At 45.1% G+C, this 17,559-nt stretch overlaps 1 protein-coding gene across 1 annotated transcript; it reads right to left on the bottom strand.

The window, feature by feature from the left end:
* Nucleotides 1–8,120: 8,120 nt before the first annotated feature.
* Nucleotides 8,121–9,178, bottom strand: LOC123607568 (olfactory receptor 1I1). Its single transcript, XM_045497065.1, is given in 6 exon segments — nucleotides 8,121–8,164; nucleotides 8,167–8,407; nucleotides 8,409–8,526; nucleotides 8,528–8,942; nucleotides 8,945–9,055; nucleotides 9,058–9,178. Coding segments are annotated over 6 exon segments (1,050 nt in total).
* Nucleotides 9,179–17,559: the final 8,381 nt, after the last annotated feature.

The raw sequence follows: 17,559 nt of genomic DNA, 5'->3' as shown, positions 1-17,559 counted from the left end.
GTTAAGCGTCCGACTTCAGCCAGGTCACGATCTCGCGGTCCGTGAGTTCGAGCCCCGCGTCGGGCTCTGGGCTGATGGCTCAGAGCCTGGAGCCTGTTTCCAATTCTGTGTCTCCCTCTCTCTCTGCCCCTCCCCCATTCATGCTCTGTCTCTCTCTGTCTCAAAAATAAAATAAACGTTGAAAAAAAAATTAAAAAAAAAAAAGCTGAAGTCGGATTCCAGCACACCCCACCCCTGCTGTACAGTCTTTCCATGACTGCTCATCCCGCCTAGAATAAAGCCCAGATTCCCAGTAAGAGTTCTAGCCTCGTTTCCTTTGTTGTCTCCATTGCTCACCATGACCTTCTCTCTGGTCCTCCTTTACATCAAACTGTCCCAATCCCTTTGCACAAGTAGTCCCCTCTGTGTGGGAAGACTTGGTTCCTCTGAATTTGCCTCTTTCTCTTCTTTAGTTCTAAAAGCACCTCCTTGGGAGGCCCTCCTTCAACACCCACCACGGTCCACTCACTATTACCTCATTGTATTTCATTTCCCTGAACACTGTCACAGCCTGAGCTTAATAGCTCCAATGCTTTGTTCTAGTTCATCTGCTTAATTGTCTAACCTGGGACTCCACCAGAGGCTTGTCTGTTTTGTTCACTGCTGAATGTCCAGGTGCGAGATCAGGTGCCAGGTACCAGAGGCCTGGATAGGAGGGGGTGGTGGCCAAGAGGTTTGCACAAGAGGAGGTCGTGAGTATTTGCTTATCGTGTGTCTCAGAGTGGATGTCTGTGTTTGTCCTACTTGGAGTTTGTTGAGCTTCTTGGATGTGTAGATTCATATCTTTCATCAACTCTGGGAGGTTTTTTTTTTTTTTTTTTTTTTTTGGTGCAATTATTTCTTCAACTATTTTTTTTTTTTTTCTATCCTTTTCTCTCCTTCTGGGACTCCCGTTATGCGTATGTTAGTATGCTTGTTAGTGTCCTACACGTCTCTCAGGTTATGTTCATTTGCCTTGGATGTGTGTGTTTGGGAGGAATCAGGCTGAAGAGCAGTAGGATTCACCCCAGATGTGTTTGAGGCAGCTGCAGACAGTGGGGAGAGAGGTCAGGGTCAACACAACACCTGTTCACAAGTCCAAGGCAGGGGGTACAGGAAGAGGGCCCCATCAGGGAGGGTACCCCAGAACCTCCAAGAAGCTGGAGGCTGATGTGGGGATGAGATCAGCCCTTAGAATCACCCATCAAATGATTAAAAAACATTCAAGCACTGGGGCGCCTGGGTGGCTCAGTCAGTTAAGCATGTGAATCTTGATTTTGGCTCAGGTCATGATCTCATGGTTCATCAGGTTGAGCCCCTCATCGAGCTCTGTGCTGACAGCATGGAGCCTGCTTGGGATTCTCTCTCCCCACCTCTCTCTGCCCCTCCCCTGCTCATGCTGCTCTCTCTGTCTCTCAAAATAAATAAATAAACTTAAAAAAACATGTACCACATCAATATTCATTTTTGGTAAACTCCTTTGACTGTGTTTCTGCACTTTCCCTGTTACATTTATTTGTCTACATTGTAGCTCATTTAATTCACAGTTGGCTATGATTCTTTCTTAACAACCAGAAATTCATGGTAAGTGTTAATAAAATGGCTATGTATACTAATTTTCACATTTTTTGACGTGTGTACAATTATTAATCTGGATTTTGGTAGTTGCTGTTTGGATTTAGGAGCCTGTGTGTGTGTGTGTGTGTGTGTGTGTGTGTGTATTCTCTTTCCCCCAAATGCTCTCGCTGGCTGCTTGATGGATAGCCCCAGCAGAATGGGGATTTGTTGAAAGAAGAAATGCAGGCAGAGGGGGCTGGTGAGGTTTGCACAGAGCTCTGCACCCCTGTGGCAGACCGTGGGGGGTGGTGGATAAGTACCCCAGCTCCCTCACCCCTCATGTGGGATGACTGATGTGTATATTCCACACTGACCCCCATGGGTTCCCCTGGGACTGAATTCCAGCTGCCCACACTGGAAACTTGAATATCAGCACACTCTTTACTGCCTTCGTTCTCTTCCCTTCCCTTTCTCACTCCTCCACCCCCCTTCCAGCATTTCCTAGATCACTTCCCAAATAAACTTCCTGCACTTGAATCCTTATCTCAGAGTCGGCTTCTTGGGAGCCTTAAATGCAGACATTCTCTCTAGGCCTCCGTTTCCTTATCCATCCAAAAGGAAGAATTACGTGCCCCCTGTTATCCAGGCTGTGGGGGTGGGGACAATGGCGGTGGGGTGTATGTCTGTGGGCTAAGCCTCCTGTATGCTATCTCCCTAGGGCCCTCTGTTCCCGGGACTAGAAGATAGAGAAGGTTATGGGGAACAGGCTCCCAGCTCCCCCCACCCACTTTTGTCATTCTCAGTTGCCCCTGTGCCTGCGGCTCACCTGCAGGAGGCATCTTCCAGGGTGAAGAGGCACTTGCCTGGCTGGGAGTCCATCCTCAGAGGAGCCAGGGAACAGGTGGCTGCTCAGAGACATCCACCAGTGTGGCTTCAAGCAGCTAGAGGGGCAGAGGGTGGCCAAGGCACCATGAGGCAGCTTCCTGAGGTGGAATGTGGCGTCACCTGTCAGGCAGTTAGTGGGGCGGCATATCTTGGCCGGGGCCTCTCAGTGGCCCTCGGCAAAGCCCAGCAGACAAGCTGTAGAGTGGAAGCTAAGGTGCATCAGAGCCCCCAGCTCCCTGTGCAGAGCCCTCCTTCCATCAGCTGTAGGTCTGCGGGGCCCTCCTGCTCTCCAGGCCCCTGCACAGGCCCCAGGACACCTTCAGCAACTGGCCACCAGCTGGCATGCCAAGAGCTGCCATTGGTGTCCAGCTTGCAGGACCTCTGGCTGTTCCACAGGAAGGGGAGGCAGCCTGGAGAGGGGTGACAGACCAGTTAGGTGGGGCAAGTGGCCTGGTGGGCAGAGCCAGGCAGAGACCCTGTGTCATTCCTTACCTTCTCTCTCCTCTCTCCCAGGTCTCTGGGCTCTACTGCGTCGTCCACAGAAACATCTGGCCCTTGACTGGCTCCTGGGAGGTGGCCCCTAAGCCCTTGGAGTATCCTACTTGACAAGAATCCCTTTGTATGCCTGGGGGGCCATGCTAACCACGTGGTTTATAGTGGGGACCTTGGGCCACACTGACCCAAGAGGTATCAGTCTGACCTCTAGAGGGGCAAGAGACTGAATAACCAAGGCCAGCCACATGGGTGGTCAACCGTGTCTACGTGGCTGTTATAGGCTGAATTGTGTCTACACCAAATTCATATGTTGACTCCCTCCCCCTTCCCCCCCATCCCAGTACCTCAGGATGTGACTGTATCTGGAGATGGGGCCTTTAAACAGTGATTGAAACAAATGAAATCTTTAGGGTGGGCCCTAATCCAAGGTAACTGGTGTCCTCATAAGAAGAGGAAATTTGGACACAGAAATGTGTGTGCACAGAGCGGAGAGCATATGAGGACACAGAAGACGGCCATCTACCAGCCAAGGAGAGAGGCCCCAGAAGGAACCAGCCCTACTGATGCCTTGATCTCAGACTTCTGGCCTCCAGAACTGCAAGAAAATAATAAATCTTTCTTGTTTAAGTCACCCTGTCTGTGGTGTTTTATTATGGCAGCCGTAGGACAATAATACAGCGGCCTACCTTCAGTGAAAATTCTGGACGAGGAATTGTTTCAAGAAGCTTCCCTGGTTGACAATATACCATGTGTGTTGTCAAACGTCATTGCTGGGAGAATTAAGTGCGTCTATACAAACCCACAGGGAGGGGACAACTGGTCCCCTGGTGGCTGGTCTCTTCTGGACCCTCCCCGCCATGTGCTTTTTATCTTTGCTGGTTTTCATCTGTATCCTTTCCCTGTAATAAACTGTGAGTGTAACAATTTTGCTGAGTCCTGTGACTCCTAGTGAAGCATTGAACCTGAGGGTGGTCTTGGGGACCACCCACTAGGTTCACAGAGATAGGAGTGGCTGCCCCGAAATCTAAATGTATGTTTAAAAGTAGGAGCTTCCCCTCCAGGGCCTCAGGCTGTAGCCTTATTGCATCTTTCCTCGTGCCTTCCTGGACGTGCCTTTCTTTTTCACCAGCTGATCCACTGTTTGCCCCCCCCACTGAGCCTCACGTGGGGCTGCAGCGTGACCTTGGGCACTCACCTGAGAGGGCATCCAGCACAGTGGAGGGAGGGGTCAAGTTTTGGGGTCACACTATGCTGGATTGGAATCCCCCCCTCTGCCCTGTTCTAGCTTATGACGTTGGCACAGTCACTTTCCCTCTCTGAGCCTCAGGGTCCGAGTCCCCAAATTGCTTTGCGTCACCCAATAAAGTCCCACGTATAGAGAAAGAAATGTTACTGTGCTCTCATACCGGCCAGGGCCACTCTGCCTCTTCAGATAAATCGGCTCAACTCCCTTCGAACACCTTGCTGAGATTTTGGAGAATTACTAGATGATTGTTTTCTCACGGTCTTCTGTTATCGCTGAGTTAAATAGTTTCATAGTGAGCTCGCTCTTTCTGGTCTCTACGATGAGGTGCACTGGCTTCTCTCCTTGATTTCACCAGGGCTCCTGGGTGTGTGACAGCCTTTACTGAGGCTGGGGGAGCAGAGGGAGAGTTTACATTGCATACCACAGCAACTTAACCTTGACTATCAGATGTCTCCCAACCCGGACTACCTCCTAGAGTCTTGTCATTGCACTGCCTCCCTATTCATTCATTTGTTCATTCATTTGTTAATTCATTCACTCAGTCGACACATATATTTCGAGTGACCAATGTACTAAGCATGGGGGTATGGAGTTGGGCAAGATAAACAAGAAAACACAGTCTTTTCATTTCTCAGCTCACAGTTCAGTCGGTGACATAGATTCTCATGAGGGAATCACACATATGAATACCAAATCACTGATGTGATGGGGACAATGAGGAATAGTGAATGTATTTGGGCACCTGACATAGCTGAGATAAGGAGGGGGTGAAAGACTTCCCTGAGGAAGTGCGGTTTGCCTCGAAACCTCAAAGCTAAGGCGGCATTAGCATATGCAAAGGTCCTGTGGCACTACCCGTCCCTTCCTTGTCTGGTGCTGGGATTCAGCTCATTTCATCTCTTACTCTTTGGTCCCTTTTGGTCTCCCTGCTTCTTGTCACTCCCATCCACACGTGCCAGGGTTTGCAAACTAGAGCCTGTGGGCCAAATCTGGCTCTTGAGCTATGAATGATTTTTTTTTTTTAAATTTCATTTATTTATTTATTTTGAGAGAGAGAGAGCCCACGTGCAAATGGCGGAGAAGCAGAGAGAGAGGGTAAAAGAATCCCAAGCAGGCTCCACACTGTCAGCGCAGAGCCCAAAGTGGGACTCATGAATCGTGAGATCATAACCTGAGCCGAGTTCAAGAGTCGGACACTTAACCAACGGAGCTACCCAGGCGCCCAGCCACCCAGCCACCCCTGATTTTTAAGAGTTTAAAATGTTTGGAAACAAATAAAAAGAAAAACATTTTGTGGGCTACTTTTGATAATTCTGTTGGATAATCAAAACTTTAAAGCTAGTATCCACAAAGGTAGGCTTAGTGGTAACCGTAGCATTAATGCATCCAATAATAGGTAATATTAGAAAGCTCACACTGGATGGCAGATTTTAGACAGGATTTTCTGTTTCACAACTTAGTTATTATTATTTTTCCTGCAACCCTGGAGCCCAGCCAGTTGAAAGAGAAGGTAGAAACCTCCTCCTGATTTCTTCTTTGTGGGCGACAGCTGAAATAATTTGGTAGTTGAGATAATTGGGATCCTACATTGCCAGGTAGTCAAATTAGAAGAGGCAAGTGTGTAGGAGGGTTTCTGGGGGCAGGGGGAAGAAAAGGAGTGAACCGAATGCCAGTCACTAAAACCCAAACAGCCAGATCCATTTTTGCAACATATTTGACTTTCTTGAAAATATAGAAGGCACATGCTATATTTTATCACTACAGTCTGGGGAGAGAAGCGCACAGAAGGTGGATGTTGGTTAAGAGTCTTTCTGAATCATTTTGATGTCAATACATTTTTTTTTTTTTATAAATTTTTTTTTCAACGTTTATTCATTTTTGGGACAGAGAGAGACAGAGCATGAACGGGGGAGGGGCAGAGAGAGAGGGAGACACAGATTCGGAAGCAGGCTCCAGGCTCCAAGCCATCAGCCCAGAGCCCAACGCGGGGCTCGAACTCACGGACCGCGAGATCGTGACCTGGCTGAAGTCGGACACCTAACCGACTGCGCCACCCAGGCGCCCCAGTCAATACATTTTTTTAATGAAACAGTAAAAAAAAAAAGGCTATATTTCACAACATGTAAAATTATATGAAATTCAAGTTTCAATGTCTATAAAGTTTCATGGGTTCTCATCCACTCCCCTTCCTTGATGTGTTGTCGATGGTGGTTTCCATGATGGAACAGCAGAGGTGAACCACTGTGCCAGAGGCTGTAGGATCTATACAGCTGATAATTACTCTCTGGCCATTTATTGAACGTTTCCTGACCCCCAATCCATGGTATGGTTCACCAGTGGATTTATTCAGAAGCACAAGCCCTCCCTATATCCCTGCTTAATGTTCTGGTCCCCTCTGCCCTGTGGACCAATCCCTGCGGTGAGTGACCACACCTCTGTGGGCTGGGGACACAACTTTCCGTGATTTCTCTGAGCAACCCAGGCTCGGTCCCACCACAGGAACTTTACACATGCCGTCCCTCCCAGAGCACGACTGCGCGGGAGGTCGGGGGAACTGGGCCAGTTTACAGCCAGGATAAAGGTTTCTGAAAAACCGAACTTTAAATCCATTTTGTGAAACGGCACTATCGCCACCTGGTGGCCACGTCCTCCAGCTGTAGCTGCAATTCTTTGAAAGCGTTTGGTGGGGTCTTTGGACCTTCCTCTCCAGGGCGGTGTTTATGGGAGGGAAACATGGAAAATGTCCTTGGAAAAATGCCCCAGATATGGTTCTCTTGTATCTCTGAACTGAAGGCCTATTTGGGTCCCAAATCACTACTTCCCTTCTTTCCACCCCCCCACTGATTCCCGTGATCCCCAAACTTTAAGGTTCATATAAGCCCCTTGGGTTGTTGTTAAATTATGATTCAATGGTTTGGGATGGTGTTTGCGTCATTTCTAGCAAACTCCCCATGAAGCTGATGCTTCTGATTCATGGATCTACTTGGGTATCAATTTCTATGTTTTCTATAAAAAAGGGGTCAGTAAACTCCTTTGGTAGAGGGCCAGATAGTAAACATTTTAGGCTTTGTGCAACATGAAGTGTCCTTCAAGATTATTCAGCTCTGTCCTGTAATTTGAAATCAGTCATAGATGATTAATGGGTGTGGCTGTGTTCCCACAAAACTCCATGAGCACTAAAATTAGAATTTTATATAATTTCAGTTTGTCATAGAGTAGTCTTTTAGTTTTTTCCCAACCACTTAAAAATGTAAAAACAGGGGGTGCCTGGGTGTCTCAGTCGGTTAAACATCTGACTTCGGCTCAGGTCATGATCTCGTGGTTCGTGAGTTCAAGCCCCACATCGGGCTCCGTGCTGACACTGCAGAGCCTGCTTGGGATCCTCTCTTTCTTCCTCTCTCTCTGCTCCTTCTTCTTCTTCTTCTTCTCTCTCTCTCTAAAATAAATCAATAAATATAAGAGAAAGAACTCTGTCAGATGGATGGACCTGGAGGAGAGGTGCACATGGGAGGCCTGTTGATGACAATGATTTCCAAACTCATGGACACAAGATGTGACCACAAGGCCCCTGTGAGACCGAGGCTGGTGGCTGCTGACACGAATGATAAGTGAGCTAATCTCAACAGATGCTTTCAATGTCCTTCTCCGAGTCACTTGGGAAGCATGGTGATGTAACTGGCTAATATGTGTTGTCTTTATCAATATTAAAATGGTGTGGCCAATCTTTTGTTCAACTAGTGTTACCCACGTAGCAAGCCCATAAGCCCAATAGCCCAGAGAGGGCCAATTTAAGACTACTTTTCTGATCTTCACGGGGAAGACAAACCATGGGGAAAACACACGTCTCTCTCTTCGGGTTCCCATAACTTTCCATTCAACTTTTGTGACACATTTACCATGTTGTACCATAATGATTTATTCACACATCTCTATCCCCCACTCAACTCTGAATGCCTTGAGGGCAGGGATGGGATGTATCTCTGTGTTCTCACCACCCAACAGTGGTTCTGGAACACGGTAAATGCCAACCACTGTTCTGACCTAGCACTGACAGGAGACTGCTTTGCTGATGAACCTCCTCAGGGCTGCCTTCATGCCCTTGTTCCTTAGGCTTTATATAAAGGAGCTCAGCACGGGGATGAGGACCCCACACATCAGGGCAGCCGCCTTGTCCTTCTGGGAGGAAGCGGCAGATGTGGGCTGCAAAGTACACGGCCCAGACGGTGCCATAGAACAGTGACACTGTGGTGAGGTGCGAGCCACAAGTGGAGAAGGCTTTCCACTTGCCCTGAGCAGAAGGGATCTTGAAGACTGCCCAGAAAATGCAGGTGGATGCAGGAGAGGGGGCTGATGCCCATGATGATGCCAAAAGCAAAAACCACCAGCTCATTGGTGTGCATGTCAGAGCAGGAGAGCTTCAGCAGGGGCATGAGATCACAGAAGAAGTGGGGGATTTCGGAGCCAGAACAGAAGGTCAGTTGAGCCATGAGGGAGGTGTGCATGAGTGACTGGAGACTGGTGATCAGCCATGACCCCCCAACCAGCAACCCACAGACACAAGGGCTCATGATGACTGAGTAGTGTAGAGGGTGGACAATTGCCACAAAGCGGTCAATGGCCATCATGGCCAGGAGGAAGCTGTCCATGGTCCTGAACAGGTGGAAGGCATACATCTGAGCAAGGCCGCCCACAAAGGTGATGGCCCGGCTCTGGGTGCGAAGGTTCACCAGCATCTTGGGACAGTGGTGGAAGAGAAGAAAATATCGACAAGGAACAGGTTGGAGAGGAAGAAGTACATGGGCGCATGGAAGTGGGAGTCTGTGATGATGGCCAAGATGATGAGGAGGTTCCCACAGTGATCAGGTACATGGAGAGGAACAGCCCAAAGAGGAGCATCTGATGCTCTGGCCTTTCTGAGAGTCCCCGAAGAAGAAATTCTGAGACTGCTGTTTCATTTTTTTGGTGTTTTGGTTCCATTGACAGCCTGTGTCTACTGCAGAGGAAACAGGGGAGGAAAAAGGAGAGGAAAGCAACATAAAGCTGGAAGTTGGATATGGAGCTCCAGGCCTGGAGGTTGCAGCATTCTGTGAAGATCTGTGGGTTTCTGTTTGTCCCCAATGAAACCGACCATGCCTGAGATAGTTTGCATCTCAAAAACTTAACTTGGTTGTTTAGAGACAACTCAGAAATTGCCCATAAATACCTTTGTTGTTGTTTTATTTCCTCCCAGTGGAAAAATACTTTGCAGAAAACACAATGAAGCTGGATCAAACCTAAACCAAACCCAGCACAGAAAAAGGGAACCCGATCACTCTCTTTTCTTCCTTCTCTTCCTTTCCCTCTGTCGTTCTCTATTTTCTCTCCTGCCTTCAGTCATCCTTCCTGAACATGATGCAATGTTAGCATCCATTTCAGGTTAATGACTAAGGATATAAGGACAGATAGCACTCTTCTTATGCTGCCAACGAATGCCACATTTATTAGGGGCATTTTATGCTCTGCCGCCACGTCATGACTACAGTAAAACCCCTCTCATCCATTGTGATGAGGACCAGTGCTAAACATCTCGTGGGAACACAAATATGCACAAACATACTTTTCGAATTTTAACTTTGGTCAAGAATGTAAATTTATTCACCGGGCTTTGATGAGGACCACAGTGTTCTCTCTGGGTACGAACGCATCGATGGTGAATCTGCCTGATCACCTTTCCTGCCTGAGTCATACCCATAGGCTTCTTGCTATGCTCTAGTTTGCTCCACTAATGTGGAACAAGATATTGGGGATCCTTGCGAAACAATCCAAGGACAGAAGCCTTGCAGGTTTTTATGATTTTACACCTCAGTTATGTTGTTATCTTGCTCACATCTCATTAGACAGCAATTGTTTTTTTAGTGATTCCTTTTTATGAAGTCTTTCTAAAGCATTCAACTTGGATTTAATCAAAAAACATTTCTCTCCCTCCCTCCTTTCCTTCCCTTCCTTCTCTTGCGATTATATATATATATATATATATATATATATATATATATATATATATTTGAGAGAGAGACAGAACGAGTGAGGGGCAGAGAGAGAGGGACACACAGAATCTGAAGCAGGCTTCAGGCTCTGAGCTGTCAGGACAGAGCCTGACGCGGGGCTCGAACTCACAAACTGTGAGATCATGACCTGAGCTGAAGTCGGACGCTTAACCGACTGAGCCACCCAGGCGCCCCTTCCTGCAATTCTTTTATTTCTATAGCATTGAATTAAATGATACAATTGCAGCAGCAGCTACAACCAGTACAGTCATATTTGGTATTACTTAAAGCAATTCAACTCAACTCAACTGATGAGAGCAGAAATGCTTTGGCAGGTTTGTGACTAACCTTCTGGCCACGAGCATTCAGCATACTGGGACAGCACCCAGTCCATTCTCAGGGGGAGATAGAGACCATGGATGAACCCAGAAAGCTGGTTAAGTGGAGATTTGAAAGAGGAATTTCATGGTAACAAAGTATACTTGGAGCTTTAAAGCCAATGGCGTTTTGGAAGTACATTTTGACATTAGCAGTAGCCTTCCAGGACAAGAAATTTTGTATTTTCTCATGTTCTAGACAGGCTGTCACTAGCAATTGAAACCCTCAGTGAAAGACGCATTGTTATAGTGTGTTAAACAGCTGTTTAAGAAGTTTATTCAAAACAAAACCCCTAGACACAGCCTGGATTGTTCAAAGGTGAGTTGTTTTCATAAAAATGACAAAAACGTGGGGCGCCTGGGTGGCTCAGTTGCTCAAGCGTCTGACTTTGGCTCAGGTCATGATCTCATTGCTTGTGAGTTCAAGCCCCGCGTCGAGCTCTGTGCTGACAGCTCAGAGCCCGGAGCCTGCTTCGGATTCTGTGTCTCCCTCTCTCTCTGCCCCTCCCGTGCTCATGCTCTCTCTCTCTCTCTCTCTCTCTCTCTCTCTCTCTCACAAATAAATAAATATTTGTGAAGAAATGGGCAGAAGACGTGAATAGACACTTTTCCAAAGAAGACATCCGGATGGCCAACAGACACACAAAAAGATGCTCAACGTCACTCCTCATCAAGGAAATACCAATCAAAACCACACTGAGATATCACCTCACACCGGTTAGAGTGGCTAAAATTAACTCAGGAAACAACAGATGCTGGCAAGGATGTGGAGAAACGGGAACCCTCTCGCACAGTTGGTGGGAACACAAACTGGTGCAGCTGCTCTGGAAAACAGTGTGGAGGTTCCTCAAAAAATTAAAAATAGATCTACCCTAAGACCCAGCAATAGCACTACTAGGAATTTACCCAAGGGATACAGGGGTGCTGATGCATAGGGGCACTTGTACCCCAGTGTTTATAGCAGCACTTTCAACAATAGCCAAGTGTTGGAAAGAGCCTAAATGTCCATCAACTGACGAATGGATAAAGAAGATGTGGTTTATATATACAATGGAATCCTCCTTGGCAATGAGAAAGAGTGAAATCTGGCCACTTGCAGCAACGTGGATGGAACTGGAGGGTATTATGCTAAGTGAAATAAGTCATACAGAGAAAGACAGATACCATATGTTTTCACTCATATGTGGATCTTGAGAAACTTAACGGAAGACCATGGGGGAGGGGAAGGGAACAAATGGTTACAAACAGAGAAGGAGGGAGGCAAACCGCAAGAGACTCTTAAATACAGAGAACAAACTGAGGGTTGATGGGGGACGCGGGGGAGAGGGGGAAAATGGGTGACAGGCATTGAGGAGGGCACCTGTTGGGATGAGCACTGGGTGTTGTATGGAAACATGAACCATGGGAATCTAGCCCCAAAACCGAGAACACACTTTGCACACTGTATGTTAGCCAATTTGACAATAAATTATATTTAATAAATAAATAAATAAACATTAAAAAATTTAAAAAAAAAAGGAGCCACTGGTTCTTTTTTTTTTTATTTTTTTTTTCACGTTTATTTTTGAGACAGAGAGAGACAGAGCATAAACAGGGGAGGGGCAGAGAGAGAGAGAGAGAGAGGGAGACACAGAATCGGAAGCAGGCTCCAGGCTCTGAGCCATCAGCCCAGAGCCCGATGTGGGGCTTGAACTCACGGACCGTGAGATCGTGACCTGAGCTGAAGTCGGACGCTTAACCGACTGAGCCACCCAGGCGCCCCGAGCCACTGGTTCTTTATGTGTGGGTCTCTCAACACCCACCGCAGGGAGACAGTGTTGGTTATACCTGACAATGAGGCACAGGCTGAGAGCGATGGTAGGGGCCTTCCCGCTTGTAATGGCTCTACTCCCATCTGGACAGATTTATTCTTATTCTCTCACCAGCCACTGCTTCTCTGAGAGTGTGCTTCGTGATGAGAGGCATTTCAGAGCTACACTGTGCTAGGGAAAACGATTCAACCACAAGCATCTAAAATTATTGTCTCCTTGCCTTCCAAGGAATATTGGTCTCCAGAAAGATTTAGGGTTAGCTGAAGTGGCTCAGTTGGTTAAACATCTGACTTTGGCTCTGGTGGTGATCTCACAGTTCATGAGTTTGAGCCCTGCCTGTGGTGAGGGGCCTGTTTGGGATTCTTGCTCTCTCTTCTCTCTCTGCCACCCCCCGGCCCCCACCGCTTGCACTTTTTTTCACTCTCAAAATAAATACCCTTAAAAAAATTGTGTGATACTCACTCTTGGTTAGAAAATAGTCCTACAGTGGGGCGCCTGGGTGGCTCAGTCGGTTAAGCGGCCGACTTCAGCTCAGGTCATGATCTCACGGTCTGTGAGTTCCAGCCCCGAGTCAGGCTCTGTGCTGACAGCTCAGAGCCTGGAGCCTGCTTCAGATTCTGTGTCTCCCTCTCTCTGACCCTCCCCTGTTCATGCTCTGTTTCTCGCTGTCTCAAAAATAAATAAAACGTTAAAAAAAAAAAAAAAAGAAAATAGTCCTACAGTGAAATCACGAAATGCTGTCCCCCAAACTGGATCCCCATCCCTCCAGTTCATAACAAGCCCGCCATCAATGAACAGCCCCTATTAATGATTTCTTATGTAACCTGCCAGAGTATCTTCACTCCCACACTCCCACCTTCGCTACACACTTACTCTCCCCTCCTTCTGCATATAAAAGTTAGCAAACTCTAATAGTGCTCTGAATCTTACAGTTCTTGCTTAATTGATTTTGGTGGTATTTTTATATCTGTAATTTTTTTTTACAGCTCTTTATTTCCCATCGAGTAGATAGTACCACCATCTATGTAATCAATTTTCTCTTGATGAGTGTTTCCAGTCTTTGCTAAAATGAATACTTTGTACACACATTATTTTACACTTCCGACATGTTATATTAATGGAATCGTGCAGCGTGTATGCTTTTGATAAAGTTTGGCGTTTTACACATGACGTAATAGCCTTGAGATTCAACTGAGTTGTTACATGTATCAATATGTCCTTCCTTTTTGTGACTGAGTAGTATCCATGGTATAGACGAACTGTAATGTGTTCATCCACTCATTCACTGAAGGTTATTTCTAGTTTGGGCTGTTATAGACAAAACTGCTATGAACATTCATGTGCAGGTTTTTGTGTGGATATACATTTTCATATTTCCAAGAGTATAAGTGTATGTTTAAGTTTTATAAGAAACTATCTGTGTTCTAATATATAGAAATATTTATATATTTATAAGAAGCTACATAAAAACTGTATACATTTTATCTATCATCTATCAATCATCTATCTATCATCTATTATCTATCTATCTACCTATTATCTATCTATCATCTATCATCTATCTACCTATCATCTATCTATTATCTATGTATCTATCATCTATCTACCTATCACCTATCTATTATCTATCTATGTATCTATGTATCTATCATCTATCTATCATCTATCTATCTATCATCTATCTATGTATTATTTATCATCTATCTATCTATTATCTATCTATCTAACATCTATCATCTATCTAACATCTATCTATCTATTATCTATCTATGTATTATCTATCATCTATCTATCATCTATGTATCTATCATCTATCTATTTATCTATCTATAATCTATCTATCTATCTATCTATCTATCTATCATCATCTATCTATCATCTATCTATCTATCTATCTATCTATCATCTATTATCTATCTATCATCCATCTATGTATTATCTATCATCTATCTATATCTATCTATCTATCTATCTATCTATCTATCGTCTATCGTCTATCATCTATTATCTATCTACCTATCTATCTATCTATCTATCTATCATCTATCTACATATTATCTATCATCTATCTATCTATCTATCTATCTATCTATCATCTATGTATTATCTATCATCTATCTATCTATCTATCTATCTCTATCTATCTATCTATCTATCTATAATCTATCTATCTATCTATCTATCATCTATCTATCTATCTATCTATCTACCTATCATCTATCTATTATCTATCTATTATCTATCTATCTATCTATCTATCATCCATCTATGTATTATGTATCATCTATCTATATCTATCTATCTATCATCTATCTATGTATTATCTATCATCTATCTATCTCTATCTATCTATCTATCTATAATCTATCTATCTATCTATCTATCTATCTATATATCATCTATCTATATATCTATCTATCTACCTATCATCTATCTATCATCTATCTACATATTATCTATCATCTATCTATCTATCATCTATGTATTATCTATCATCTATCTCTATCTATCTACCTATCTATCTATAATCTATCTAGCTATCATCTATCTATCATCTATCTATGTATTATCTATCATCTATCTATCTCTATCTATCTATCTATCTATCTATCTATAATCTATCTATCTATCTATCTATCTATCATCTATCTATATATCTATCTACCTATCATCTATCTACATATTATCTATCATCTATCTATCTATCATCTATGTATTATCTATCATCTATCTCTATCTATCTATCTATCTATCTATAATCTATCTACCTATCATCTATCTATCATCTATCTAGCACCCCAAAGCCCCTTCATGACTGCTCCACATTCTCACTCATCTCTTCTCCCCAGGGATAACCACTTTTCTGATTTCTTTTTAAAATTAAAAAAAAAAATCTTTATTTATTTTTGAGAGAGAGAGAGAGAGACCGTATGTGAGCAGGGGAGGAGCAGAGAGAGACACACACACAGAATCTGAAGCAGGCTCCAGGCTCCGAGCTGCCAGCACAGAGCCCAACGCGGGGCTCGAACTCACGGACCGCGAGATCATGACCTGAGCCGGAGTCGGACGCTTAACCGACTGAGCCACCCAGGCGCCCCTATATTGGTTATTTTGAACTGGGTTTCTCTTTCTTGGAAAGGATCCTTAAACTTGATATCCAGTATTTGAGTGAGCATCATTAACAAAATACTCCAAAGGCCTGGGAATATACGCCACAGGTGCTCAGTAAACAACCTCTGTGAGAAGCTGGCTCAGTCACTGAGCTGGAAGATGGTGGAGTCTGAACTTGAGCTCAGTCTGTTGGGTATCTTTCCTTGCTGCTAGACACCCTCTCCTGTTTATGCCTGCTGGCCTCTGGGAGTGTTGGGGGGCAGAAGAGTGTAGTGGCTGAACTCAGGCAAGTCTTAGCTCTGCCTCTTGGCAGGTGTGAGATCCTTGGGAAGTAATTAAGTACAACCGAGCCTTCGTTTCCTCACCTGAGATAGGAAGATGGGGCTATTATTACCTCGCAGGCAGGCTGTGAGGTTTATAAGGCCCAATGTACACAAAGGGCATAGGGCAGCTATTGCATACACTTGGCACTCAATAAAAGCGCCGATGATCATTTCACTGTAGCTCCTTGATGGCTTCTAGAGCTCAGCAGGCTTGTGTGTGTTTCCAGCACCTGACCATTCCCCCAGAGCTCAGGTGACAGTGTTATAGTCTCAGAGTCATAGCCCTTAGTGAGATCTAGCCAAGAAGGAGTAAAGTCTAGCTGGGGGAAAGGGGAAGAGAAAGGCTCTTCTGACCAGTCTGCCTGATTATGGCTTAATTATCGAGTCAATGAGGAATTGATTCACTGGAGACAGAGTAGAAAGTTTCAAACTGTGCCACTCCTTAGCTTTGGTTGTTGCTGTTGGTCACCAGGATGCCTGTAGGTAGAAGTCATGGCTGTAAAAAGGAGCATTAAGCAAGTCTGTCCCCTGCCTCTCCTGCAGGTGGCAAGCACACCTCACTGTGCAAAGCTGGCCAATAACCATGTATGTGCCTCTGACTTTGTACCTTTGTACCTCTGGGCTTCTAGAGGCTGGTGCCCTTAGTGGGGTGTGTGTGTGGGCGTTGGGCCATTTCAGCATCATGGATACAAACCTTTAAAGATTTGTTGCTGTAACCAGGCATCCCTAAGGTTTTCCACTGATGGCAGTGAGCTGAACAGGGAGAGCTCTGGCTTTGCAAGCAGACCACAGTTAGAATGTCACCCCTATTCCTTACTTGTTGCAAAAATGTAAGCAAATGATGTCACCTTTTGAGTCTCAAGTTTCTTTATCTGTGAAAAGATGTTCATAATGATTTCTGTCCATCTCTCAGGACTGTTTCTATGCACCCTCCTACCTCCCAAGTCTTGATCCTTTGTCCTGAATGGGTATTCAGTGCACTCTCAGTGCATCCCACCCAGCACTGCATGCTCTTTCCAGAATTTTGCATCTTTCTTGGTCAGTGCACCAAGATTCTTGATTCTTTCTTTCTTTCTTTCTTCTTTCTTTCTTTCTTTCTTTCTTTCTTTCTTTCTTTCTTTTGAGAGCAAGCAGAGGAGGGGCAGAGGGAGAGGGAGAGAGGATCTCAAGCAGGCTCCATGCTCAGCACAGAGCCTGATGTGGGGCTCAATCCCGTGACCCTGGGATCATGACCTGCGCTGAAATCAACTGACCGAGTCACCCAGCTGCCCTCTGCTTGGTCATTTATAATGATGGCCTCTTTGGACAGTTTGCTCTACTGTTCCCTGTGTCAGCCAAAGTCACATTAGCAAAGATGGACTAAATGTCTCCAGTTTGCTACCCACCACTGCCATCTCCCAATAGAAACAAGCATCAGAAATCTTGTCTTCATGTCTGCTTTTGGGAGAATCCAAGTTAACAAACCAAGGAATCTAGATCTCCACCATCCTAAGTATACGTACACAAACACATAAGTGCACATTCATATGCACACATAAACATGCCCCCCCCCCACACATACATGTAAGTATACATTCACATACGCACTTATTTTGGCAAATGTATCCATCCATTTATTGATGAGGTCAACAGAAATCCATCAAGTCCCCTACTCTTATGATACAGATATCATTTGGCAGATATTTCATGAACTCATGGCCTGAAGAAGAAGAC

The sequence above is a fragment of the Leopardus geoffroyi genome, chromosome A2 (assembly GCF_018350155.1).
Source record: "Leopardus geoffroyi isolate Oge1 chromosome A2, O.geoffroyi_Oge1_pat1.0, whole genome shotgun sequence".
NCBI classification, from domain to species: Eukaryota; Metazoa; Chordata; class Mammalia; order Carnivora; family Felidae; genus Leopardus; species Leopardus geoffroyi.
This window is presented reverse-complemented; position numbering and strand designations above follow the sequence as displayed.